Source organism: Pan paniscus, chromosome 18 (genome assembly GCF_029289425.2).
Source record: "Pan paniscus chromosome 18, NHGRI_mPanPan1-v2.0_pri, whole genome shotgun sequence".
Classification (NCBI taxonomy): domain Eukaryota; kingdom Metazoa; phylum Chordata; class Mammalia; order Primates; family Hominidae; genus Pan; species Pan paniscus.
In genome coordinates this window covers 29987345-30004172 of record NC_073267.2, presented here as the reverse complement: position 1 = coordinate 30004172, position 16828 = coordinate 29987345, and the positions used below count along the sequence as shown (strand labels likewise).

General features: G+C 55.1%; 1 protein-coding gene across 7 annotated transcripts in view; it reads left to right on the top strand.

The window, feature by feature from the left end:
• The first annotated feature begins 7752 nt into the window (after positions 1 to 7752).
• The window catches only part of LOC117978496 (putative L-type amino acid transporter 1-like protein MLAS), a 40653-nt gene continuing 31577 nt past the window's right edge, over positions 7753 to 16828 (top strand). For all 7 annotated transcript variants that reach the window (XR_010110214.1, XR_010110213.1, XR_010110212.1 and 4 more), the window contains exon 1: positions 7753 to 8363. Coding sequence is in view for 3 of the 7 variants with exons in the window: in XM_063597432.1 (XP_063453502.1) it covers positions 7826 to 8363 (538 nt within the window). In the remaining 4 variants the exon portion in view is untranslated. The remainder of the gene's footprint in view (positions 8364 to 16828) is intronic.

The following is a 16828-nucleotide window of genomic DNA, read 5'->3' as shown; positions in this document are numbered from 1 at the left end:
GAGATTGTGCCACTGCCCTCTAGCCTGGGCAACAGAGTGAGACTCCACCCCTCCATGCCCCCCCAAAATAAAGTGTCTGGCTCTTTAAAGGAGATCACACTTGGTGGTGATGCGGGTGAAAGAGGATTGGGTTGAAGGAGTCAAAGTAGAAGTGGGAAAGCACCAAGCTGGGAAATGGGCACATTTCTGTTCTGCGTCTAAGGTGATGCTCCTGACTTCGATTCCATCGATCAAGAGGAGTTTGCTGAAGGACAGGGTGTACAGCTGCCTTGCCCGCTCCTGAACCAGGCCCGGGGTGAAGTGTGTTGTGCACATTCAGCAGCTCCAGCCCCGCTGTGGGTCGCACTGACATGCTGGGCCCAGCCCACGCCCCAGAAGCTCGCAGCGCCGTTGGTCTGGGGAATGGTGTTTTAGGAGAAACTCCTGAAGTGACAGGATGGTGTCATTGGGCATAAGGGCCATGGCACTCCCACTGAGTTGCGACAAGTTCTACAAAATCGTCCCTGGTTTTTAATAAGGAAACTGAGGCTCACTTGACAAGTTGAGAAAGTTGTCGCTGACCCGCTAGGCCAAGGGATACGCAGCATTTCACTCTTGCCTTCTCTGATTTGTGCAATTAGTCAAGGAAAAAGTGCAGCAAAGAGAGAGTCCTGAACCTTAAAACCCAGGAGAAAACTTATCCTACAATGCCGGGCAGTTCACGCTGATGGAAGCAGCAGCCAGAGGAAGGCACTTGGCTGGGCTTCCTGCAGCGCTGTGAGAATAGCCCGCTCCTCTGGTGGGGAAGGGGTGACACAGTCAATGGAGGGGGTGGTCTCTGAACCTGGAGCTTGGGATGGGGGCAGACAGCAGCTATTCAGCCATTCTCCATGGGCTGCCCATTTCCATGGGGACCTGGAGACAGAGAAAGGCCCAAGCGGCCAGAGGGGCCCTGGGCTCCAGTTCTACCAGCCCCACATTGACATCGTGTCCAACAAGATACCAAGAGAAGCAGGGAGTGGCTGACCTTCATTTTCCGTATCAACACAGGGGGCCCTCTGCACGCACCAACATCTTTGTCTCCTGAAAAATGGCCTTTGTCAGTTATTTTTAAAAACTGGTGTTAATCCTGGACACGGAGATACTCCCAGGAAGACATCCGAGCCTGGACACACTGAGATGAAACCACAAACACTCCGAGAGAAAATGACATTGATTCCAGCCCTCAAAGCAACGGGACAAAAAACAAACAGGAGGCTTCCCTCCCGCCCCAGGGGCAGCGGCCAGTGTCTGCGGCTCTGCGGGAAGGGCTCTCACTGTGACCAGATTGTGGCTTCTGATTGTATTGTAGAATTTCTGGCCCAGCTTTTAAGGTTCAAGGCTTCCTCCCTTTGCTTTTATGTTATTTTCTCGTTTAATAAAGATACACCTGTGTGAGAAGCATTGCCTGTTCCCAGCTGCCACCGCCTCCTCCTCCTCCGCTTCCTCCCCATCCCCAGCACGTCCTTCCCATCGACCCTCCAGAGAACCAAGCTCAATTCAGAGCAGGCCATGTTCCCAGCTACATCCCCTCAGCCTTGCCCCCCTGAGACAGAATCCACATTCCTGCCCCTCCGCCCCCACCCTCTCCTGGCAGCCCACTCTGTGCCGACCAGAATATCGGCCCCCTCCCACCCCAGGGCTCTTGTGGCTGTTCTGATGGACCTAAGGGCACCCTTCCCCGCCCGCCCCACACCACCTGCTCAACACCTGCTCCTCCTGTTCCCTCAGCCTGAGCTGAGCCCCCAGATGGCACCTGGCACACAGCGGTGCCCAGCAGTAACGGAGCTGTCATTTTTTGACACTTGTCCCTCCTGCTGAAAGGTGGGCTGTCCATGCACTGCTGCATCCCCAACTCTGTGCCCACCAACCCCGTCTTGATAAATGGTTCCTCCATCCACCCGACGCCACAGGCAATCTCGGGAGCCCCCTTGGGCCCTCCTCTCCCCTCACTCCTTGCACCCAGGGCAGCAGCACGCTCTGCTGGAGGACCCTCAAACTGCTGCCTATTCCAAGTCCGTCCACTTTTCTCTGTCCCTTCTGCTGCAGCCTGAGTGACAAGCTGGGCTTCCAGTTTAGCCACTTCCTTTCCAGCCTCTTCCCCTCTTCCCTCAAATCCCTTTTTCTTTTAACAGTGGGTTTTTTTGAGAAACCGACACTTGGCCATTCTGCTGCCCTGTTCAAAACTGAGGCTTTCCACTAGGCTTGGGATCGAGCACGAGCTTCTCCCAGCAAGTTTCGCAGCCTGGCCCTCTTCCACGTCACCTTGTGTGTGTGGGCCTCTGGCTGGGGTTGCTGTCCCCACGGCTGCTTCACAGTCACTCCTTTCCATCCTCAACCAGCTCTCAGACACTTGTCCCAACCACGGTCTCCCTGTGTCCCCTCCCCAGCTGTTGGCATCAGGCATGTGTTGCTGCATGATGCTTGCATCCCCCTCTGGAATGTGAGCCCCCAGGGGCGGGATCCTCAACCATTCTGCTTGCCCACGGCACAGAATAAACGAATAAACGCGGTCGGGCGCCATGGGCTGCAGTGCTCCCACTTGTAAGCTCGGGGACTGCTGTGCACTGCCCCTGGGCCTCCAGGCGCTGCTCCCTCTCCTGGGCTCATCCTCCTTCGTCAGTGCCAGCCCCAGGCAGCAGCATCCCCTCCCCCCGCACCCAGGCTCCTGCACATCCCACGTTATCACAGGGGTGCACATGAAAGGGTCACCCGCAGGCTGGGGTGTCATGAGGACATGCATTCTCACAAAGCCAGGCGTATGTCTAGCTATTGTGAAATGTTTGCTGAGTCAATGAATGAATTGCAGGATACTAGATGGATCTGGCTACAAATGTTTAGAAACTACCTTAAATCCAGTTAACTGGGGGCTGTCATCATCGAGAAGTCTAGACAAAATGAGTGACAGGGAGCAGGTGTGATCAGACATGGAGCAGACATGGATCACACATGGAACAGACATGGCTCACACATGGAGCAGCATGGACCACATGTGGAACAGACACGGTTCACACGTGGAACAGACACGGTTCACACATGGAACAGCATGGACCATACATGGAACAGACACAGATCACACATGGAACAGACATGATTCACACATGGAACAGACATGGTTCACACATGGAGCAGCATGGATCTCACATGGAACAGACATGGTTCACACATGGATCACACATGGAGCAGACATGGTTCACACATGGAAAAGACATGGTTCACATGTGGAGCAGCATGGATCACACATGGAGAAGCATGGAACACACATGGAACAGACACGGTTCGCACATGGAACAGACATGGCTCACACATGGAACAGCATGGATCACACATGGAGCAGCATGAATCACATATGGAGCAGCATGAATCACACATGGAACAGACATGGTTCACACATGGAACATACATGGTTCACACATGGAACAGACATGGTCCACACATGGAACAGACAGTTCACACATGGAACAGACATGGTTCACACATGGAGCAGCATGGATCACACATGGAACAGACACAGTTCACACATGGAACAGACACAGTTCACACATGGAGCAGCATGGTTCACACATGGAGCAGGCACCACTCACGCATGCCGTAGCATGCATCAGCCTGGTTTTCGGGCCCACACAATAGAAGTCATTGTTTTGGTGGTAAACAATATCCACCTGGATATTTTCCAAAATAGAGAATTGAATTATAACCTACAAATTTCCATCCTCACATGGAAATTTGACCTGGTTGAATGGCATCTGCCCTGCAGCCACTGTGCCCAAAACTGAGAGGTGGGGCAAAGTAGCTGAAGAAAGCAGCGCTGAAGCTGGCAGCTGCAAAGAGTGCAGGGCCCTCCAGTCTCTACAAAATTCACAGCTGCTTCCAGCCTCATGCTGGGACGTGGGCTGAGCAATGAATTCTTCTTGCAATCCAGGGCAGAGTGGAAGAAAGTTCAAGGTGAGCATCAACTCATTCAATCACTTAACAATAGGCAGGTTTGGCTCATACTGCAGAGGCCAAGCAGGAGAACCTGGCTCCTGTGTCTCTGGAAATGTTAAAATGCCTGTCAACAGGAAAAAAAGATCTGTCTCTGCCATCCTGTAGGTAAGTTTGCCACCTACGCACTAAAGATTAAGGCCATATTTTTTCAATGTTGAGATTATTCCCTTTGTCTGCAAACAGGGGCTTAGGACAACAGCCCTTTGTTCTCTCACAGTCCCGGAGGCCAGAGGCAAACATCAAGGTGGTGGCAGGGCCAGACTCCCTCGGGAGGCTGCAGGACCCCTCCTGCCTCTTCCAGCTTCTGGGGGCTCCAGGTGTCCCTTGACTCAGAGCCGCCCACTCCCATCCCCGCCTCCATCTTCACGCTCCAGCCACTGAGACCACGCCCGACACAGCAAGTGTGGGCTGCTGCAACCGCTGTCCCTCCGTGTTCCCTCTGCACACATTGGAAAGAAAGTCTGAGGGTGGAAGCCAGGCATTCGGCCAGCCGTGGGAGCACAGTTCGGCAGTGACGGCAACACCAGCAGCTCAGGGTCCTCCACCCGCCAGCCCCGGGAGCACAGTTCTGCAGTGAGGATGACACCAGAGGCTCAGGGTCCTCCACCTGCCAGCCCTGGGAGCACAGTTCTGCAGTGATGGCAATGCCAGCGGCTCAGGGTCTTCTACCTGCTGGTCCCCAGGAGGCGGACGCAGGTGTCTCCCTGCTTCACAGAAGAGGAAACTGAGACTTTGAAAGCTGAGCCGAGTCACTCGCCTGGTGCCACATTAACCAGCAAGTGGTAGAGGTGAGATCTGAACCCAGGACCGTTCGATTCTAGGCCTGAACTGCTTTTATCTTTTGGCTGTATAGTTCACACAGAACATAACATTAACCGTTAGTCATTTAAACACGTACAAATCCGTGGTGTTTAAGTCACTCCCAGTGTTGGGCAACCATCCCCATCATCTAGTTCCAAGACATTTTATCACCCCAAAGAGAGACCCCATCCACTCAGCCCTCACTCTCCATCGCCCCTTCCCCCCGCCCTAAGCAGCCACGAATCTCGTCCGTCTCTCTGGATCCTCCTGTCCTGAACATTCGTGCACTCGGAATCATACAACCCGTGGTCACTGACCCTTTCACACAGCCCAGTGTTTTCAGGGGTCCTGCACATTGCAGCGCGTCTTCCTGTGTGCAGCTGAATGACGCTCCAAGGGATGGCGGACTACGCTGGGTTTATCCATCATCCACGGATGGACGGGCCTGAACTCTGACCCTGGCTCCTACTGTTGCTTCCATGTCATCTTTTTTTTTTTTTTTTCAAGACCAGTCTCGCCGGGCGCAGTGGCTCACGCCTGTAATCCCAGCACTTTGGGAGGCCGAGGCGGGGGGATCACGAGGTCAGGAGATCAAGACCATCCTGGCTAACACCGTGAAACCCCGTCTCTGCTAAAAATACAAAAAATTAGCCGGGCATGGTGGTGAGCGCCTGTAGTCCCAGCTACTTGGGAGGCTGAGGCAGGAGAATGGTGTGAACCCAGGAGGCGGAGCTTGCAGTAAGCCGAGATCGCGCCACTGCACTCCAGCCTGGGTAACAGAGCGAGACTCCGTCTCAAAAAAAAAAAAAAAAAAAAAAAAAAAAAAAAAAAAAAGACCGGTCTCATTCTGTCGCCTAGGCTGGAGTGCAGTGGCGTGATCTCAGCTCACTGCAGCCTCAACCTTCCCCAGCTCAGGTGATCCTTCTACCTCAGCCTCCCCAGCAGCTGGGACTACAGGTGCACCACCACCACGCTGGGCTAGTTTTTGTATTTTTTGTAGAGACGGGGTCTCCCTATGTTGCCCAGGCTGGTCTTGAACTCCTGGGCTCAAGAGATTTTCCCACCTTGGTCTCCCAAAGGGCTGGCATTACAGGCGTGAGCCACCGCGCCCAGCCTCCAAGTCATCTTTGACACGCAGAGCACGCCTGAGAGCAGCAACAAGACTAATGTTGGGGCCAAAGCTAAGAAGTGGGGCGGAGCCTCCCTGGTGGCCAGTCGTCAGCCCAGTGCCTGAAATGCATGCAAAGTCTATTTTTATTTTGCGTAGTTGAACCTGAGCAAAAAATCTGGCCCTACAATCTCTAACCTTGCTCCTAACTGGCACCTACCCTATTGCACAAGAAGCTATCTAGGGGAGGACTCAGTGAGCACTCGGTGAGTTTGTCCAGCCGTGGTGGTACTGTCTCCTTCCCTCTGCAGGCACAGCGGGAAGAATAGGGCGGATGGAGGGCTCTCTGCACCTTCCACAGCCAGCAGCGTGGACGGCAGATTACAAGTTAGTATCTGTGTGACCTCCGCACTCCCCTGCCGGTGGCTGCCTGGGCTGCTGAGATTTCGCTTGGTTTTATCACTGCAGAGGAATGCCCGCCATACCGGGGGGGCGAGCAAGGTCCAGAATGACAAGCCGTGGCATTCCTCAGCCGCCCCCTCCCCGGGGTGGGGCCTGGACATTCCTGGCTGCAGCTAGAGGTCCCAGCACGACAGGGATTCTGACCCCCCCTCCACCACAGCTATTGTTCAGAATTCTGTGGATTCCAGAGGCATCTGCCCAGCAGACTGTCTTGCTGTGAACACCCAGCTCTGCAACCGGTGTTTGCGTGTTTGCCCTGGGAGGCTGAACGCTCACCCAGAACAAAGGCCTCCCCACATGCCTGCTCTGAGCTTCCAAGGACTCGTTAGGACACACGCCAAGGAACCCCGGGTGGGGGTGATACCGAGGAGCTTCCTCCCTGACCCACACACACCCTTTGAACAGGTCTTTGGCTGCTCACCAGTCTGGTCAATCTCAGGGCAGTATTTATATTCCTTCCCGTTTCCAGGCCTAGGAGCCTTGGCATCCTGCTCTCGCCTCTAACTGAAATTACCTCTCAACCCTTTTTAGCTAAGATGCCTCTCGCATTCCCCAGGAATAACAAGCTTTAAAGCCCCTTCACACTGAAGCCTGCCTTTGAATTCCCCAGCTAGATTTGGGGGTGGGGGTCTTATGGCTCCCGGTGAACCCCCGGTTCTGTTGATTAAATTGAGCTCAGGCAGATTGCTGGCTTCCCAAAGCCAGTGTTATTACTGCTTCTCAAAGCTACGGGCACCGGATCGCCATCTTTGGCAAGATTCTTTTGGGATACAATGGGAATTACTGGGTGGCCTCGGTTCGGTTCTTCCCTCGTCTCAGTTCGCGGCTCACCAGCCACATTGATGCAGCCCCCAGGCTGGAAGGAGGCTGCAGGAGCTTCCCCTCAGGTCATCCTCTCATCCCTCCCCCGTGCCCCAGGAGCTGGTTGTGGGGGCGGTTCCATCCCCTCGGCCCATCCGGGACAGGAGCCTAGGTTCCCTTCGGGGGGTACCCCAAACCCCATCCTTGGCCTCAGGCCAGCCCTGGTGCACTGCCCGCTCCCAGGCTTGACGAGAGGCTGCGGGCCAGTGGGTGAAGGGGCTCGCCCTGACTGCCAGGCCCCGCCCAAGCGCACCCGGGAGGACGGGCTGGGATGACGCGGGCGCCGGGGGGGGTAGGTCGCGAGGCCGGGGTCTCCATGGCGCAGGAGTACGGGGGCCTTCGAGGACCACGCGGGCCTGGGAATCGCCTGCCAGGCTAGGCCGGACGACGCACATGCTCCGAGCGGGGTCGAGGGGGCGGGGCTGAGGGCCGCCGACGGGCCACAGGGCGGGGAGGAGCCGCGGGCGGTGGGCGGGGCCAGTGGGCCGGGGCCTAAAAGGCGGCGCGGGCAGCGGGCGGCGGGCGGCGGGCACAATCCTCGCTTGGCTGCGGCTCTCGGGTGTCCCAGGCCCGGCCGGTAAGCAGAGCATGGCGGGTGCGGGCCCGAAGCGGCGCGCGCTAGCGGCCCCGGTGGCCGAGGAGAAGGAAGAGGCGCGGGAGAAGATAATGGCCGCCAAGCGCGCGGACGGCGCGGCGCCGGCAGGCGAGGGCGAGGGCGTGACGCTGCACCGGAACATCACGCTACTCAAGGGCGTGGCCATCATTGTGGGCGCCATCATGGGCTCGGGCATCTTCGTGACGCCCACGGGCGTGCTCAAGGAGGCAGGCTCGCCGGGGCTGGCGCTGGTGGTGTGGGCCGCGTGCGGCGTCTTTTCCATCGTGGGCGCGCTCTGCTACGCGGAGCTGGGCACCACCATCTCCAAATCGGGCGGCGACTACGCCTACATGCTGGACGTCTGCGGCTCGCTGCCCGCCTTCCTCAAGCTCTGGATCGAGCTGCTCATCATCCGGCCTTCGTCGCAGTACATCGTGGCCCTGGTCTTCGCCACCTACCTGCTCAAGCCGCTCTTCCCCACCTGCCCGGTGCCCGAGGAGGCAGCCAAGCTCGTGGCCTGCCACTGCGTGCGTGAGTACGGGGCGCGGGCCGGGGGTTGGGAGGTCGTAGTCCCTGGGTCCCTGCATCCTTGCGTCACTACGCCCCTGGCTCCCACATCTCTACATTTTTGCGTTCCTGGACCGTCCCGGCAGTTCTAGGCTAAGGTCATTGGTCCCAGAAACCACGTGCGTTTCTTTCATTCATTCTTTTACACTTCTCCCCACGGGCTGGGAATATCTTCAGTGACGGGACAGTAGGGTCCCTGCCCTGCCCTTCGGTGGGCATTTCATTCCCCCACTTAAGCGGTTCAGGCAAGTGCCAGCCTCCCGTTGGCCCCGCTGAGCAATACTCCCAGCCTCTTGCGTGGCACCCACGTGGAGTAACTGAGCAACCGGTTTATTGTTAAAGCTCCGATTGCTGACTGGTTGGTGAAAAGGAAATTGCAGTTAAAAAGAAAATTATTCATTTTTGCACTCCACACCAGCTCGTCAGGAATCAGTGACACGGGCTGACTCATAAGAAAACAGTAGTAATAAAATCGTGTGCGGGTAGTGACTGGTGCTGGTTTAGGCTAAGGGATCCCCCCTGAGGGTTGCCCAGTAGTGAGAGAGCGGAGCTTGGCTGCAGATTCAGTCTGTGTTGCAGTGAATGGACGTGCGGGTCCCAGGTTACTCTGGGAAACAGCCATGGGGCTCCTGTTTTGGTGGGCATGGTGCTGGTGTGTTCTTCACCAGGCCAGAGAGAACTGCTTTTCAAAATAGTTTTCTTTTCTTTTTTTTTTTTTGAGATGGAGTCTTGCTCTGTCGCCCTGGCTGGAGTGCAGTGGCGCGATCTCGGCTCACTGCAAGCCCCGCCTCCCGGGTTCACGCCATTCTCCTGCCTCAGCCTTCCGAGTAGCTGGGACTACAGGCGCTCGCCACTACGCCCGGCTAATTTTTTTTGTATTTTTAGTAGAGACGGGGTTTCACCGTGTTAGCCAGGATGGTCTCGATCTCCTGACCTTGTGATCCGCCCGCCTCGGCCTCCCAAAGTGCTGGGATTACAGGCGTGAGCCGCCGTGCCCGGCCTCAAAATAGTTTTCTTGTGGGATTTCAGGGGGAAAATCACTTGTACCAGATACCACATGATTTGGTTGGGTGGCGTGGGAAGGCGGGTCTTGGCAATTCTCAGGTTCATCCCATGGCAAGGATCGGCCTGGATCTCAGTAGTGTGTGTACACATTCAAGGTGGGAAGAGTTAATTTATAGTTGGGGTCTTGAGCCATGAAATCAGGGGAGTGGCTTCTGACTGGCAGGACCTGTTGGCGCTGTTTTCTGCCACACCGTACTTTGGGGAGAAGGGGGAGGGGGAGGCATTTCTTCATAAATGTGAGAATGCCCCGAGGGCAAGACTCAGCAGGGCTCTGTGTGGTTTCTCTGAGGCTCTGAGCAGAGCAGCCGCACCACCATGCAGGTCAAAGCCGGGAAAAATCGTAGTAGGACAGGAGTGGGGAGAGCCTGTGGCTTCCAGCTGGGCGTTGGACATGTGAATGTAGGGGATGACTCTGATTTCTTTTTTTTGTCATTAGAATTTCACTGGTTCAGTCTCCCTCCCGCCTAGGTACATGTCCGCCTGGTATGTAACGACATGGATAATAGCTTATGCAGCCTGCACTCTTACCTTTAAAAAATGAATCCCTGTTGGCTGGGTGTGATGGCCCACGCCTATAATCCCAGCACTATGGGAGGCCAAGACGGGCAGATCTACCAAGGTCAGGAGTCCGAGACCAGCCTGACCAACATGGTGAAACCCCATCTCTACTAAAAATACAAAAATTAGCTGAGCATAGTGGCTCACGCCTGTAATCCCAGCTACTTATGAGTCTGAGGCATGCTCCGGGACGTGGAGGTTGCAGTGAGTTGAGATCCTGCCACTGCACTCCAGCCTGGGTGACAGAGCAAGCCTGTCTCAAAAAAAAAAAAAAAAAAAAAAAAAAGCAGCCCCTGGGTGCTGAGTGTCTGACTTCCTGTTGGTGCCAGGAGTGAGTTGTGGGAAATGCTTCATTGGCCACCAGGAAGGAGACATAGGATGGGGCGCTGCCTAGTTTTCTCTTTCTAATAAAAATCACATCAGTCATACATGAATTCATCATCATTTAAAAATTCAAACCAGCCAGCCACTGTGGCTCATGCCTGTAATCCCAGCACTTTGGGAGGCCGAGGGAGGCGGATCACCTGAAGTCAGGAGTTCGAGACCAGCCTGGCCAACATGGGGAAACCCCATCTCTACTAAAAATACAAAAAATTAGCCAGGCGTGGTGGCAGATGCCTGTAATCCCAGCTACTCGGGAAGCTGAGGCAGGAGAATCACTAGAACCCAGGAGGTGGAGGTTGCAGTGAGCTGAGATCGCACCACTGCACTCCAGCTTGGGCAACAAGGCGAAACTCTGTCTCAAAAAAAAAAGCAAAAATCAGCTGGGCTTGACGGCGCACACCTGTAGTCCCAGCTACTCGGAGGCTGAGGCAGGAGAACTGCTTGAACTCGGGAGCCAAGATGGTGCCACTAAGCTCCTGCCTGGGTGACACATTTCTCCTCCTTTACCACCCCCCAGCCCCAGAGTTTCTGTGGCTGACAGTGTATGCTTCCAGAGCTGCTTCTGTTACAAATATATCGCTGGCCTATTTATTTAAAAGATCATAATGTACAACTTGTTCTCCACCTTTTTTTTAAGCCTAAAATGGTTTTGCCATGTTCCCAGGCAGTACGCAGAGGCTGCCCTCTTTAGCTGCTAAGAAGACTTCCCTGTGTCGGCAGGAACAAGTGTGCTCACCGCCCCCACCCCCCAACCCCCCGTAGACCCCTGTGGAGGGCATTTGGGGTTTCCCAGCTTTGTGCAAATGGGAAAAGGTTATGTGGTTTTTTGTTTTTTGTTTTTGTTTTTGTTTTGAGACAGAGTCTGTCTCTGTCGCCCAGGCTCGTTGCTCACTGCAACCTCTGCTTCCTGGTTTTAAGCAATTCTCCTGCCTCAACCTTCGGAGTTTAGATTACAGGCATGTGCCTCAGCCTCCCAATTTGCTAGGATTACAGGCATGAGCCATCGCACCCGGCGGGGTGTGGATTCTAATGTAATAGCTAATGTGCCTCCCAAAGAGGCTGTACCAAGTCACAGGTTCCTGGATTTATTTTGTGGTAATAGGGCTTTAAAAAGTATTTTTATTTATTTATTTTTATTTTATTTTATGTTTGAGATGGAGTTTTGCTCTTACCCAGGCTGGAGTACAATGGCGCGATCTCGGCTCACTACAACCTCCACCTCCCGGGTTCAAGCAACTCTCCTGCCTCAGCCTCCCGAGTAGCTGGGACTACAGGTGCCCACCATGCCCAGCTAATTTTTTGTATTTTTAGCAGAGACAGGGCTTCACCATGTTGGCCAGGCTTGTCTTGAACTCCTGACCTCAGGTGATCCACCCGCCTCTGCCTCCCAAAGTGCTGGGATTACAGGCTTGAGCCACCGCACCCGGCCTAAAATAGCTTTCCAGCAGTCCTTTTGGTCCCAGTAGGTAAAGCTTCAAGGCAGGCTCTAGAGTGCCAGCCCTCTCTGACCCAGAGGTGAGGGTTAATGTTAATAGGATCCCTTTCAGCAAAAGTTAGGGCCACACTTCTCATGTCCCTAAGCCATTTGTACTTGTTTTTTTTCTCTGACCCACCTGTGTATGTGGTGAGTATGTGTGTATGTGTTGCTTTTTTTTTTTTTTGGAAAGTGATTTTCAGTAACAGAAAGGGATGTGCTCTCTGCAAGAGTGAGTCTATTCTTGCCCCTGTGTGTAAGGCAAGAAGGAGAAGTTGTGTTCTCTGAACAGGCAGACCCTGCTGAGAGAGGGAGGTGTGTTGGGGTTCAATCATTCTGGTGGGAAAGATATTAGAGATAGTTATAGAAATAGACACAAATCTTGGAAGGCCGAGAAGTTGGCATAACTTTGGTAATTAGCTCTGGCTGAAGGCGGCCTGATCCCTTTACCTTTAGTTAAACAAATAAACATAGAAATAAAAGAAAGGCAGAGTAGTTTACCTAGCTAGCTTGTTTACTCATATAATCTTAAGACCCTGGGTGCTTAAATGCTTTTTACTCGGAAAGTCCACAATGTATGTTACACTCTAATGGTGTTGACTCAAGCTTTTGTTAATTAATCATACTGAATAAATGCGCGTCTGACTAGCTGATCAGGGCCAAGTAGCAACTGTTTACAGGACTCAGCAGGGAGCCTATAAGCAGCTGGGACCCTCAGCTGGACTGGCAGAGCAGAATATCTATGTGTCTGTACTTTATTCATCTGTCACGGGGTCACGGGTCTGTAAGGGACAGACTCCCTGCAGCTGGTGCCCCCTCGAAAGGAGTGCTGTCGCAGAGGTGGGCTTGGCTGAGGCTGGTAGAACTCCAAGCTGATTCTCAGGTCATTCTGACTTCAGCTCGGAGAAGGGCAGTGGATGTCCCAGGAAGGGAGACCCTGCCCTTGTAGGGGGACTTCTGACAGGTGCAGGGGGCAGCCTGGAGCCCGGACCAGTGGGCAGGATGGGCGCTCCAGGGTGTGAAGGAGAGGCTGGGCGTTTGATCTGTGGACATTGTTCCTGGAGCAGTGAAAAGCCATAGAAAGTGATTTATTTTATTTATTTATTTATTTATTTTGAGACGGAATTTCGCTCTTTTTGCCCAGGCTGGAGTGCAATGGCACGATCTCGGCTCACTGCAACCTCTGCCTCCCGGGTTCAAGCGACTCTCCTGACTCAGCCTCCCGAGTAGCTGGGATTACAGGCATGCACCACCATGCCTGGTTAATTTTGCATTTTTTAGTAGAGACAGGGTTTCTCCATGTTGGCCAGACTGGTCTTGAACTCCTGACCTCAGGTGATCCGCCCACCTCGGCCTCCCAAAGTGCTGGGATTACAGGCGTGAGCCAGTGTACCCAGCTGATTTTTTTTTTTTTTTAAATGATCATACATAAGGTTGGGTTCCAGAATTTTCTGCTTAGGAAGGGAAAGGGCACCTTTTACCCCCTTAGTCCTTGAGCCTGATCCTACAGAAGGTACAGTGGCTTTTGGGTCTGGATCCTGAGCCCTTGGGCCTCTGAGGCTGCCTTGGGAGAGGGTACGGATTTGAGAACAAGGTTCTCAGTTTTGCTGGCTGGCTTTTCAGTCGCCCAGGCACGTCCCACAGAAAGTTTCTTTTTGTGAAATAATCGTGTGAAATGGGTTGGCCTCGGTGCTTAGAACCATCCCACTGACGGTGAGTGGAAAAAATCCCTTGCTTGTCAGTCTGGTTAGGAGATGAGGTCCTTTCACGCGTGTCTTCGTGTTGGTGCGCTTTTCACTGGTTATAAAGATGAGAGGAACCAGCTCTATGTGTCTCTTTCTGGATGGCCATATGGAACTTGTCATGACAGTAGGGTTGTGTGGGTTATTTATTGCTTGATGAAGACTTGGCAGCGTGTACTGGAAATTCAAGCAATGCTGGGTTTTATCAGAAGGCGCAAAGGCTGGAGTTGAGATTCTGGCTGGGCCTGGATTTGGTTTGGGCAGTTTATCTGACCTCCCTGGGCCCCAGCTGGCTCTGCATAGTGAGTAGGGTAGCATCTACTCAAAGTCCCGGCCACAGCCGTGGACCGGCACTGGCCCAGGTGAGCTCTCAGTAAGTGGGAACTCACAGGTTCAGAAGATGCTGTGGGCCTCAGGGGCTTCCACCTCCAGGGAGGTGCTCTCAGAAGAAGGGCCTGATGGGCTCACCGCATCGTGGAGAAGATACCCCGGCTCAGTCTCAGTCAGTTCCCCAAGTGCATAGGTGTTCGGGAAGTGGCCTGCACACAGCTCCTCCATGCCTCCTGTTTCCCTGTCCCAGTTGGGTGAAGCATGGGAGCCTGCTGGGACAGTCCCAGGCGTGCCGTCACGCAGGGGCAGGCCGTCCATCGGTCTCGCGGGACTCTGGCTGCGGGTGGCTGAGGACACCTGGCCTCATGGGAGACGGTGCCAGGGTCCCTGGAGTGAGGTGGGTCTCCTCCCCATGGCTGTCACTCCTCAGCAGATTGGTGTGGGCGAGTGTGCGTTTAGGAACCTGTGAGCTGAGACATTGTCCAGCTAGCATCAGGCCAAAAGCAACCAAGGCTTTGAGAAATCCACCTGGCCCTGCCGAGCCTGTTTCTGGCTGTGGAATGGGATTTGCCCCAGTGCCAGGTGTCTGGGAATCACAGGCCTCCGTGTGTGAAGGTGCCAGTTGCACGGGCTGTGACCGTCCCTCCACGTGCTTGTATCTCCTGCTCACTGTGCATGTTGAGCAGCCTTCAGCCTCACTGTCTTCTCCTTTGGCAAAAAGAAAGGAGCAAGGGAACAAAGAGAGGGAGGGAAGAGCCAGAGACAGGAGCCAGGGTTTCCTTTAGTCTGGAGCTCTGGGTGCAAGATGATGTCACCCACCCACACTCGGCATAGGCCCAGGGTCGGGGGGCTGTGGGTGGAAGTAGGAATCGCCACAACTGTCTCTGAGCCCCTCCCTAAAGGGTGAAGGGTGTAAGTGGTGGGTTTTGATGGCTGTGGGCTTAGCTGTGGTCAGTGGACTCAAAGCTGTGGACTCAAAGGCCAGTTGGCCAGTTAGCAGTGACCAGAGAGCAGAGGGGGCCTGTGTGTGTTTTGCCCCAGGGTCTTCAGGCTGCCTGGCTGCCTCTATCCGCCCCCTTGGTGTGTCCAGCACCCCCCTGGGGTATCCAGCACCTGTAACCTGTAGCCCCGCTTCTCAGTCCAGGCCTGTTCCAGGGCCCCCCCGGGGTATCAAGCACCTGTAGCCTGTAGCCCCACTTCTCAGTCCAGGCCTGTGTAAAACCTGGCCCCGGGTTGGGTTTTGGGATCCCTGCACCCCTCCATCCCCAACCCCCCACAGCTGGGACCCTGGCTCAGCTAGCAAAGGTTCTGCGTGTTTAAGGAGCTGGGTGGGCCCCAGAGCTCAAGCCGTGGGCTCATTGCAGGCGGCAGCCAGTGATTAGTGCTGAAATCCGACTTTCCCAGCCAGACATGAAAGTGCCGCCGGCGCCTGGGCAGGTCACGCTGCATCTCGGGATTCGGGGCAAGGCCATAGGGCGAGTTCACAGAAGCACATGACCTGAGCCACACAGGAGAGCCTAACGGGCACTTCTGACCCTTTTTTCTTGGGTCACAGACCTCTTTCATAATCCAGCAGAATGTGCAGAATCTTGCCCAGGAATGTGTACCAGCCGCCTTCACACAGAAGGGTGGGCTGCGCAGACCCCCGAGGGCCCAGGCCAGGGTGAGAGCCACCCCCTGGAGAGGGGTGTCCAAGGTAGGGCACACGCTTGCACCACCTCTTGGCACCTCTTGGCCACCACTTTCCACTCCAGCCTTTGAAGCCAGTGATAATCCCCAATTTACAGCTGGGGAAACTGAGGCAGGAGCGAGCCAGGAGCCAGGGGCCACAGTGCCCACCTCTACACTGAGGCCACCGTTTGTCATCAGGCATAGGGGAGCACACAGCCACGCCTGGGGAGTCTGGTGGGTGCCAGGGGTCTGGGGAGGTGTCAGCAAGACTGGGTGGCCCAGTCGGCCCAGGTAAGGACACAGGTGGGTCAGAGGCTCATCTGTGTTCCCCAGCAACCCCTAGGGGCCCTTCGCACTCCTCCACCCTTCTCCATCCTTCCCAGACTCACATCCAGGTATCCTGGACAGCCACAGGGTTCTGCCCCCCAGTAGGCCTGGCCCTCCCTGGAGCATCACCTGGATGGCTGGCCATGGGCAGGCCTTGCCTGGCCCGTCTGCAGGGACAGGGCATGTGTATGCACGCAGATTGGTACTGTGTGCCCGCGTGCTCCCCAGAGGCCCTGTGGCAGCACCCCCTTCCCGCCGCTGCGCTTTTCCAACAGGAGGCCCCCCCCGCAGCGTCTCCTTCCCTGATTGTGGCCAAATCCTGAACTCTCCCTCTGGAAGGCGGACCCTCCGGGGTGGCCACAGCTCGTGCCCTCCGGGAGCGTGGGAGGCGTCTCTTTCTCTGCATCCCTGGCCGTCAGACCGCCCCAGGTGGGGACCATTCTCTGGCATTGCCCGCCCCTCCCCTGCCCTAGGATTTGCCCACTATGTGAGGAATGAGCACCAACCTCCTATTCCGGGCCTTGGAGCGTGACGCCCGCAAACTCGATCCCTGCTGAGTCATCCTGACCTCGGGGTGGGCCAGCATCTGTCACTGCTGAGACACTATATGTGTGAGCTGCTTGTTAACGAGAAAGCCAGAGTCTGTAAAATATTTGAGGAGATTTATCCGGAGTTAAATGTGAGGACCAAGGCCTGGAGGCCCTGAGGACATGTGCCCCAGGGGGTGGGCCACAGCTGGAGTTCATACCTTGTACAAGGACAGAAGTTACAGGCAGATATCAGTCAGTATGAAAGGTATTTGTTGGTTCTGCCAAGAAAGGCGGGACAACTCCAAGGCGGGATGGGCTTCCTGGTCACAAGTGGGTTCAAAGATTTCT